At 46.6% G+C, this 11,472-nt stretch overlaps 1 protein-coding gene across 1 annotated transcript; it reads right to left on the bottom strand.

Annotated features, from left to right (window-relative positions):
• Window positions 1-1,815: 1,815 nt before the first annotated feature.
• GPR83 (G protein-coupled receptor 83) lies at window positions 1,816-11,472 on the bottom strand. Its single transcript, XM_081003376.1, has 5 exons — window positions 10,711-11,472; window positions 10,100-10,603; window positions 7,599-7,724; window positions 6,973-7,106; window positions 1,816-3,551 (listed from the first exon to the last, which is right to left on the bottom strand). Exons 2-5 carry the CDS (start codon window positions 10,490-10,492, stop codon window positions 2,924-2,926), a joined length of 1,281 nt encoding a protein of 426 aa, XP_080859502.1. The 5' UTR covers window positions 10,493-10,603; window positions 10,711-11,472; the 3' UTR covers window positions 1,816-2,923.

Here is an 11,472-nt window from a genome sequence, read left to right on the forward strand (position 1 = left end):
CTGTGGGTTAAACCACAGAGCCTAGGGCTTGCCGATCAGAAGGTGGTTCGAATCCCCGTCCTGACAACCTAGCAGTTCAAAAGCACGTCAAAGTGCAAGTAGATAAATAGGTACCGCTCCGGCGGGAAGGTAAACGGCGTTTCCGTGTGCTGCTCTGGTTCGCCAGAAGCGGCTTAGTCATGCTGGCTGTACGCCGGCTCCCTCGGCCAATAAAGCGAGATGAGCGCCGCAACCCCAGAGTCGGCCACGACTGGACCTAATGGTCAGGCATCCCTTTACCTTTTATATATATGTATTAATTTATTTATTGCATTTATATCCCACATTTTCCTCCAGGGAACTCAAGGTGGTGTGTATGGTTCTTCCTTTCCCCATTTAATCCTCACAACCCCCCTGTGAGGTAGGTTAGGCTGAGAGGAAGTGACTGAATGGATGAGTGTGGAGGGGAGGAAGCCTGGTCTCCCAAGTCCTAGTCTGAGATGCTTAAGAACTCAGATGCAATCTGCCTGATCCTGGCAGTAACATATATCCATCTTGATTAAAAGCCATCCGTCCATCTCTCTCTTCCTCTGTACAGAGAAAGACAGAAAGAGACAGGGGAGAGGGGAGAGATTAAAATGCTTATCAAAAAATATGCAGACCTGCATATAATTCACTTGTACCAATTAATAGGAAGCCACCTTTATCCCAAGACAGACCACGGTCTCAATTAGCTCGGCATTGTCTATTCTGACTGACAGCCAAATATTCATACAAGGGACTTTTCAGACAAGTCCTGCCTGGAGATGAGCGATTGAAACTGGGACCTTTTGCTCTCTACCACTGAGCTACAGAGTGTGGACATGCAAATCTAGAAATGATGTCTTATCATTTAAATAGAAATATAATACATTTACCAGGTCTCCCCACTCCCAATTCATCACCATTTCCTTCATTCCTTCACAAGATATTATGGGCTGTCCCGTGAATCCGCTGGATGAAATAGCAGAAGAACATTGCCTCAGGAGAGTGAGGAAAATTCTCAGGGATGATGCACACCCTGGCCGGCACTTTCTTAATCTCCTGCCCTCGGGCAGAAGATATGGAAGCATGATTAGTCGCACCAACAGAGCAAAGAACAGCTTCTATCCGTGGGCTGTTAGGCTGCTGAACGATAAGATAACAACAGGGCAACTGACTTTTAGGTTTGGTGTGCGTGTGTCAGTAGACGAGGGGAATTAAGACTAAGAGAGCTGAGTGGGGGGGTGCTCGTGTAATCTCACTGTATACAAGTTGTACAAGTGACAATAAAGTATTTCGGAAAAAATAATTCAAATTTGGTGCAAGTATTTTATTTTCAGCATAAACAGTACTCAGTTTTTGCACCTACACACACACACTCCAAAGGGGAGGGAAAAGGAAAACTGGGACATTCCGGGATTAAATCAGAAACCAGGACGGCTTCTGTAATTCTGGGACTGTCCCTGAAAAATCGGGACACTTGGGAGGGTATGCAACCCTGCTGAATTTCAGGCCCTTCTGTCCTAAAGCCCTGTCCTGGTCACATCACTGCTCTTGAACATTGCGATGTGCTCATTGTTGTTTTTTAATGTCCTATTACCTCCATCTATAGCAGCATAGTTCATGTATAACCTATGCTTATCCAGCTGCACTAATGATTCACTCCAGAATTCTTCAAGTTTGGGCCCACAGATAATGTTGGACAACTCCCATCATTGCCAGCCAGCTCAGCTGACGGCCAGAGATCATGGGGCTTATAGTAGAGCAACATCTGGAGACCCACATGTAGTATGATGGAATCAGAGGACCCAGGCAGCTGGTAACAGAAATAGTCTTTATTATTTAGTCACAGAACGAGCTTTCTTGCAGTTGGTTTGCTGTTTCATAAAGCAAGCTTTTACAGGAACCCTAGCGTAACAAACTAGGGCTAAAAAATGCATTAAAACCCTGGTGATTATTTTCAAATGTCACACCATCACACATTGGAAAACAAAGGCTGAACGATGCTTAGTCATTGCAAAAAATAATTTAGTCACAGCAAGAAGCCTATTCTGCAGACTCCATGACTTTGCTCAGAAAGTAGCACTGACAACTAATCAATAAGAGCCATTGCAACTAAAATACATGTCAACTGAATTGTGTTCTCGCTTCATTTTCTCCATCTAGTTTCTCAGCCTTGAAGTGGGTTTAAGGTTATTGTGTTGCTTAACTCAACTGCAAAAGCAAATAAAGGCTTTCTTCAGGGGTGAAACACTCTGAGATAAGTCTCTGGACAAAGCGTCCCCTAAAATCTATTTTGGCCAGGATTCGGGATGCCACTCTCAAAATTGTTGTAGATGCCTTTCCCAAACAGCAAAGTCTATGTCTGCCTATTGCTGGATAAAATGTGGGCACTGAGACTCGTTCCTGCGTGTGTGATGGGAACACAAAGTGGTTAACCAATCTTAGTCCGGGATGCTTTCTTTAATGTCAAGTATCACTCAACAAAACTTGGCTCCTGACCCCTATTTGGCTCTTATCTCTTTAGAGAATAATGCCAACCCCTCCAACACATGTGAAAACCTAGCCTTGATGTCATTAGCAGCTGCCAGATTGGTTCCTGCCCATCATTGGCAGTGTGGTAGACCCAGAACCATGGAGCTGGGAGGATTTAGAAGGGCTAACTCTCTGCCCCAAAGGAATATCCTTGACATCAACCTCTTGCCACCTATCCATCCATTGCAATATCACTGAATCTCACAGGAGCACAACACGGGAGCAAACACATGGTTCTTCAGAGCTTCGAAAGACTCAAGCGAGTGAGCAAAGCCACACACACTAAAGGACAAGGCAGAGCTTTTTGCGCAGTTGCCCAGTCCATCAGACGTGGAGAAGGCCTCCTTGCAGTGCTGCCATAGACCACCCAATTAGTCTGCTTCGATGCTCAAGTCACAGCAACTATAGGCTGCACAGCAGTGATGTCATTCTTTCTCAGCTGAAAATTGGAGGTGGACGGGAGGTCAAGGGAGACCTGTAAACCCTTGCGGTGATCTCTCTGTGGCCAGGCTGCCCTGCACGGCAGACCAGCAGGAGACGGAAGCCTTTGCTCCCTTGGATCTGGGGATTTCCGGCAGACCTTAAGAAAGGTCTTCAGCTCTGCCCTGAAATTCTCATTGAGCCAGCAGTAAATAAAGGGGTTGTAACAGGTGCTGCTTGTGGCCAGCCAGTGGAAAGCAAAATACAGGCCGTTGTTGGTGTGGATGACTTGGCTGGAGAGGAGGAGGACGTAGCAGTTCAAAGGGAACCAGCAGACAGCGAAGATCACCACCACCAGCATCAGCATCTTAATGGTCATAATCTTCTTCCTCTGGAGGGCAAAGTACTGCTCGACCATCACGACCCCGATGGCAGTGCGGAACCAGAGCTTCTTGGCGATGGTCACGTAGGTGATGGAGATAATGAGAAGGGGCAGCACGTAGAGCAGAACAAAAGTTGTCAAGTCCAGGTACTTCCAAAACAAATCAGCTGGCTCGGGAAAATTGGGGAGGCACAAGGATCGGGTGATCTCCTCCCTGCAAATCAAGGGTAGATATTCCGTTAACATGCTGCGCCAGGGGACCGCTAGAGGTTCTCTATTGCGTCTGGCTTGGCTTCAGCAGTGAGGAAACACTAGGTTGTTCATCAGATGGCACTTTAAAAAAAAAGACCCCTGGACAGTTAAGTCCAGTCAAAGACAACTATGGGGTTGCGGTGCTCATCTCGCTTTCAGGCTGAAGGAGCCAGCGTTTGTCCACAGCTTTCCGAGTCATGTAGCCAGCATGACTAAACCGCTTCTGGCACAATGGGACGCCATGATGGAAACCAGAGAGCACAGAAATGCTGTTTATCTTCCCGCCACAGCGGTACCTACTTATCTACTTGCGCTGGTGTGCTTTTGAACTGCTAGGTTGGCAGGAGCTGGGACACAGCAATGGGAGCTCACTGCACTGCGGGGATTCGAACCACCAACCTTCCAATTGGCAAGCCCATAAGGGTCAGTGGTTTAGACCACAGAGCCACCAGCGTCCCATTGACGGCACTATAAACTGGCTCCTGGGGTATTTTTGGGTAGCCCTCACTTAGAATCATAGAATTGTGGAGTTTGACCCCTGAGGGCCATTAATCTCAACATAGAATCTTCTGGATCAGGAGTGGGGAACCGCAGGCCCAGCTTCCCGGCCTCTCTATCTGGCCCTTGGGACTCATCCTCACACACCCTCTCCAAGCCTACATCCCTCACTGGCCTTGTTTCATACAGACCTGGAATGTTTTTGCCTAGCTAGGATGTGTCCTGGAATGGAAAGAGCATCCCTTGCTTGCTAAGGATAGAGGGGTGTGTACAGGAACTAAAGTAAAGGTAAAGGGACCCCTGACCATTAGGTCCAGTCGTGACCAACTCTGGGGTTTCGGCGCTCATCTCGCTTTATTGGCCGAGGGAGCCGGTGTACAGCTTCCGGGTCATGTGGCCAGCATGACTAAGCCGCTTCTGGCGAACCAGAGCAGCGCACGGAAACGCCGTTTACCTTCCTGCCGGAGCAGTACCTATTTATCTACTTGCACTTTGACGTGCTTTCGAACTGCTAGGTTGGCAGGAGCAGGGACCAAGCAATGGGAGCTCACCCCGTCGCGGGGATTCGAACCACTGACCTTCTGATGGGCAAGTCCTAGGCTCTGTGGTTTAACCCACAGCGCCACCTGCGTCCCCCTGTACAGGAACTAGCACAACAGTAAAAACATTACATTTTTCTGCTCCACCCACTTTTGTCTCTGGCTCCACCCACCACCAGCATGTGGCCCCAGAAAGACTGCCCAGCTGGGAATGTGGTCCTCTGTCTGTAGAATGTTCCCCACCCCCAATGGACTTTGGGAAGAAGACATGAGGACTCTGACAGGGTTCTAGAGTCCTCCCGCCTCCTTCCCAAATTTGAGTTAGTGCTTTCCCAGCTTTGGGAAAGAGGTGAGAGGGCTCTAGGACCCTGCCTCCTTCCCGCGTGCCTCCTTCCCAAAGTTGAGCCTCTTTGGGAAGGAAGCAAAAGGACAGGGGTGTTAGGATATAGTTCCGTTCCACCTTAAAAGGGAACGGGCATGACTGTTGTGTGTCACATGCCTGTTTACTTCCAGCACAGTCTGCTGGGAACTTCCGTTCTATGTTGCGTTTGCTTTGCTGCTGTGTGCTTGGACACAAAGGGAAGCAGACATGTTTTTTCCTTTGCTCCTGAACTATGCTGAATAAACACCTGTAAATAATGCTTACACATGTCTCTGTCTGCCTCTTCTGTTGTGAGAAGTTACTCACTCTGCTGATATGAGCGTGCCAAGTCTCTAAGGGTATCTGAGGCTTGTGTCACTGATTGATGTTCCGAGAAGCGGAGTTTCACCCGGCTGCTGGCCGGTGGCTGGAGCCAGCTGGGGGCCTGCCTGATGCCCCCGTCTCCCGGCAGTATCCCAACAAGGGGTGGGTTCCAAATGTTTTTTGTTTTTTTTTAATAAATTTTTATTCAGTTTTCCTTTTGCTTATATTGGCTACAACCATGATTACAAATTTACAGTTTTTGAACCTCCACCAGCACCTCCCACAATCATCCATTTTTCTTATTTTCCCGCATTTCCTATATAGTATTGCTGGTTTACCATTATCTTACACCTCTCTAATTCTGTCATACAATATACCTTATAGTATTACAAAGTCTCTTTAAACCCCGCTAGCGTTGTTTGTTGATCACATATGAATTCCAGATATGCCGCAAACTTTCCCCAGTCCTCGATGAATTTTTGATCTTTCTGATATCTTATTCTTCCAGTCATTTTGTCCAATTCTGTGTATTCTATGAGTTTCATCCTCCATTCGTTCAAGGTCGGCATTTCCTCCTGTCTCCACCTCTGGGCCATCAGTATTCTTGCCGCTGTGACAGCGTATTGGAACAGTTTGTAGTCCTGTCTTTTTATCTCTCTTCCTGTTATACCTAGCAGGAAGGATTCTGGCTTCTTCACAAACGAGTATTTAAACATCTTTTTCAATTCACAATAAATCAATTCCCAGAATCCCCTCACCCTCCTGCAATCCCACCACATATGAAGGAGAGATCCCTCTTTTTCTTTGCATTTCCAGCACTTATTGCATGTCTTGTACATCTTTGCTAATTTTACCGGTGTAATATACCATCTGTACACCATCTTCATTATGTTTTCCTTTAGTGCTGTGCATGCAGTAAATTTCATGTTTTCGTTTCATTTTCATTTCATGTTGTTCTTACATACGGCACCATCGTACCCAAGTCCGCCACTGACTCAAGGATGCCATTACCTGACAGAAGCCCAAGAGTGATGGCCTGGGAATTGGATTCAGAGGCTGAACCTAAGGAATCCCAGCCTGCACAGGAGTCCCCGCCTCCAGGACCGGCTGAGCCGGGGCAGGGGCTTGAACCTGAAGGGCCCTCACCTGTGCCGGATCCTCAGGAGCAGACACCAGCTGAATCTGCTCTGGCTCCGGAGATGATTGAGGACTCATTGCCTGCAGGTGCTCCTCTCTCAGCCCCGTCAGGGGAAGGTGAGGTTGCCTCTGGGTCCGGTAACCCTCCATCCTCACCTGAGCTGCAGAGGCTCAGGGCAGAGAGGTGGAGGGAACTAAGTTCTCGCAGGAGGAGTGCTCGCCTTAAGGCCAGGGGAGGCGAGTCACCTGTGGACCGGGGCCGCCCTATGCCTCAAAGGAGATAAAAGCCAGCCAGCCCAGTCCCAGGTTGCAGGAGCAACATTGTTGGTAGCCTGTTCCTGCCGGCACCCTGTCCTGCTGTTCTGCCAGAGTTCCTGACCTCACCCGACTCCTTGCCTTGGACCCCGCTTCAGCCTTGATGGACAGCCTCCATACCTCGACCTCGGACTGGACTTGGACCACGCAGCACGGTAACCCCCCGGGACCAGCACACCACGACTGCCCTGCCAAAAAGTCCCCCTTACCTGTATTCAAAAGTGAATAATTTCTGGTAGATGGCATGTGGGAGAGAGAAGCATGTGGCCATTAGCCAGATGATGGAGATGCAAACGAGACCCTTTGCAGTTGAAATCCGAGGCTTCAGAGGATGCAGTATCACCTGTTTGCAGAGCATGTTGGGGGGAAAAGCTTTATTTTAGAAATGTAAAGGTAAAGTTTGCAGGAGCATTCTATGTCATCTGCTGCTGCTACATATTGAGCATTCGTTTTTGTTTGTCTGAGGGGAGACTATATGACACATCACAAAATTTATCTCCTACACTTTTCAGTGAATTTCCCCATCACTTCCCTTATGGGGAAAAGGTCTGATTTGGTGCAGGGGTGGGGAAAGGAGGGCTTCTTCAAGCACAAAATTCACTTTAATTGCGCAACCCAACTTTGCCTATATGCAGTTAAATCCCACCTGCAAAATAGCAACGCTCTGGAAGGAGGTTTTGTCACCAAGAAAAGGGGTTAATATTCCTCGTGGGAGATGTTGCAGGATATTGGGTGAGGCCTGCCAGCTGGCTATCCCCTTAAAAAGGCTTTTAGAAGTAAAATAAAGCATGCACCAAATGTTCTTGATTGCCATTTGGAATAAAAAGTTCCTCACCTGGCGTCTGTCTATGGCAATGGCTGTCAGGGTCAAGGCAGAGACATGAAGGGAACAGTACTGGGCAAATCGACTGATGTGGCACATCTCTTTCCCAAATATCCATGTACTGTTCACGAAGCGAGCCTGGCAGGAACAAGACAATTTTCACTTTTTACAATCCCAGTAGGGCTTGGGGTTGTGGTCGGCCAATATCTTCCTTGATAGGACTTGCTTCTATTTCCAGCACAAATGGATTCTCTCTCTCTCTCTCTCTCTCTCTCTCTCTCTCTCTCTCTCACACACACACACACACACACACACACCCCAGACAGTTCAGAAGAACTGTCTTTTAACTTGCTATTCTTCACAGTATTTCTGAGACCTGACTGAGCAAGCCACTCCTGCTCAGCTAAGGAGAAAATATTCTGTCAATCTTGTTTCTCATTTTCCCAACCTTAAATTCAGTTCATCACATTTCTGTTGCGATTCTCCACCCCCACCCCACCCCACCCCAATAAAACTCATGAAAATTCATCAGTGTTTTAATGCAAACTTCCCCTGGCACATTGTTCTATGCAGCTTTTTATTAATGTGCACATTTCTGCAAGTAATTTCCCAATGTTTACATTATTTTCACTGATATATTCATTTTTATGTACACTGTCCCTGAATGTATGCAATAATAATAATAATAATAATAATAATAATGATAATAATAATAATAATTAATAAAACATTGCTTGGTTGGAAAACCACATTGCAAAATAAATAGAAGTGTGAATTTCTAGGGATAACTTGTGTTCACATAGTGTTTTGGATAGTGTGAAAGACTGGACTCTAAATGTGAACTGAATTGAAAACCTCCCCCATCTCTATCAGCCCATCATCTGCAAGATGGAGAAAGTAGCACTTTCCTATCTTGCAGGATTTCTGCAGGAATTACAGTAAAATAATGCATGTGATGTGGGACGCAGGTGGCGCTGTGGGTAAAACCTCAGCGCCTAGGATTTGCCGATCGCATGGTCGGCGGTTCGAATCCCCGCGGCAGGGTGTGCTCCCGTCGTTCGGTCCCAGCGCCTGCCAACCTAGCAGTTCGAAAGCACCCCCGGGTGCAAGTAGATAAATAGGGACCGCTTACCAGCGGGAAGGTAAACGGCGTTCCGTGTGCTGCGCTGGCTCGCCAGATGCAGCTTGTCACGCTGGCCATGTGACCCGGAAGTGTCTGCGGACAGCGCTGGCTGTCTATTGAGTGAGATGAGCGCACAACCCTAGAGTCTGTCAAGACTGGCCCGTACGGGCAGAGGTACCTTTACCTTTACCTAATGCATGTGATCTGCTTTAAACACTTGAAAATGCCAGAGGGCTTGAAAATGAAAATACCTCAGGACTGCAATACCTCTAGGACCAACTCTCCCCAAATGAACTGCCCCAGACCCTCCACAAGAGGTCCAGAGGGCAGCAATAGGACAGGGCCTTTTCTGTGGTGGCTCCCTGTTTGAGGAATGCTCTCCCCAGGGATGCTTGCCTGGCACCTTTGTTACATTTCTTTAGGTACCGGATGAAAACTTCCCTCTATAGCCAGGCCTTTATCTATGGTCTTTCACAAGTGGGTGGGATGTTTTGAATGTTTCTTTGTTTGGTTGTAAGTTGCTTTGGGTTGCCTTGGGCAAGATAAAGCAAGTAACAAATTTGATAATGATACTATGCAGATACTTGTTACAATATGCAGGTACTTATTACAATAATTCGTCACTTACTAGAAGCAAAGCTCTGCATCCAATAAATCACTCTGGTTTCTGTTTGGCAGAGACTTTGCTGTGGGTTGTTCTATTGCCTTTGGTTTGGTTTGTCTGTCTACAGGCATAACAGAGATAAGGGAATCTAGCTGAATCTGTGCCAGGAAGATGACCACCAGTCGCACAATCCAAGCTATTGTGGCTCCCTAGTGCTATAGAAATTGTGAAGTACACTCTGCAGAGCACAATCAAGGCTTCAGGGCCCTGAGAGCTGATTGAGCTACGTGAAGATGCATCCAGCAGATGCTAACTAATTTAGCTATTAAGATCTGATTTCAGAGAGCAATGCATTTGGCTAGCTTTCTTGCAAATGGGGAAGCAACATAGCTGCCAACGAATCCCATTTGTTATGAATATATGCCTGTTGCCTCCATAGATAACACAATAAATCCTTGTTGCAGTGCTTTTCCTAATGGATCAAAGAACTATGCATACATTGATAGTAATTTCCAAATTAAAAAAGTACAATGATACCTTAAACACATTACTAGCTTAGTATAAGTAGCTAGGATAACACAGCTCTCTTCTTAAACACACGCAAACACAGAACAACCATTCTGCAGGCAATCACTATCAATTACTAGTTTTAAATAAACTATGCTGCTCCTGCCCTCTGCCCCCCTAATAATTTTAGCAGACACAAGGGAGCTAAATCCACATGCAAGTATTATGCTATTTAAACAATAATCTCAATAAATATAAACATTATCCCCATGCTCTTACCAAAGTAAAGGGAGTGTTGAGAAAGGTGATCATCAAGTCTGCCACAGCAAGATTCACAATGAACAGACTGGTGGCAAAATGCATCCGTTTGTTTTTGACCATGACGTGACACACCAAGGCATTGCCGAAGAGGGAGAACACTATGATAACTGAATACGCCACGACGAGGAGGATTTTCACAAGAAGGTTTTGGGAACCTGACCCGTACCTTTTCCCTTCCAGAAAGCTCTGCCAGTCAGCAAGTGTATAGTTTGTCCAAGATAAAAAGTGAGAGGTGTTCGGTACTTCAAATAATGCCCCCAAGCTTCCATTGACTGCAAACTTTTCGGATCTCACGAGGGAGTTGGCGAAGTGAGTGAGGTAAAGCCACATATAGCAAGTAATCGTTCCCATGGGGCTGGAAAGGATCAACGTCCGTCTTCCAAAGCAGCTCCCTCTATGTGCTCAATCGACAGGACATAGAACCAGGCATGCTCAGCTTTTGTTAGGAGGCAGTCTTTAGGACTGCGAACAAGGTGCAGAAATCTATTGGCAAAATATCAGTGGTAACTGCTGTGTCCTTGCAAGTCTCTTCCGTAATCAAGGCACTCAAGAGTTTCTCAGCACATTACCCGATAGAAAGCTGACTAAGAACTCAGCCTATTGGTTTACAGTATTGTTCCTATTCCGAAGCGCCTGTTTCGTCTGCACACACTCCCCCCTGGGTTCAATTTTCTGCTTCCACTCTTTCTGAAAAATAGGAACAGGGTGGGGGGGTGGAAATAATCCACCAATTACTGCAATGCTGGCTTCTTATGTCACAGCAGTAACTCCTAGTTTGGTCAGTGTCCGCGGTGCTGTGTTCAGAAAGGTGGTCCAATTGAAAAGTATCTTCTATGCAAGTAAATTGTAGGCTAGTTTCTGCCTTGTGCAGAACCCCACAATCTTTCACCATTATCTATCTAGCTGAAAAGGTAAAATATGAACACATGCAAACACTTTGGTAGCATTCTTCAGGAGCCACATGGCATGGTTTATACCTAGGGTACTGATGAGGCATTTGTGAAAAACACTCCCAACTATGATTGCTCCAATATTGCTTTCTCCGCCCGCCCCCCTAAAGAGGTAGCACTTTGAGGATAAAGTAGTTGTCCTAAGATAAACACAATTAAAGTTAATTCCCATCATTTTGACTGACGCTTTTCCATTTAAGGTGCATCCCTCCATTGCTTTCGATTTCCTTGCAAATATATGGACCTTGGGCTGTGGACAATAGTCTTAATAAGCTATCGGCAAAAATATGCTGGGGAAGGACTCTAGTTGGGTGGTAGACCATCTGCCTTCCATGAAGAAGGTCTCTGGTTCCATCCCAGAGATCTCCAGGTAGGGCTGGA

This window comes from Podarcis pityusensis, assembly GCF_964106645.2.
Source record: "Podarcis pityusensis genome assembly, chromosome: 4".
NCBI lineage: Eukaryota > Metazoa > Chordata > Lepidosauria > Squamata > Lacertidae > Podarcis > Podarcis pityusensis.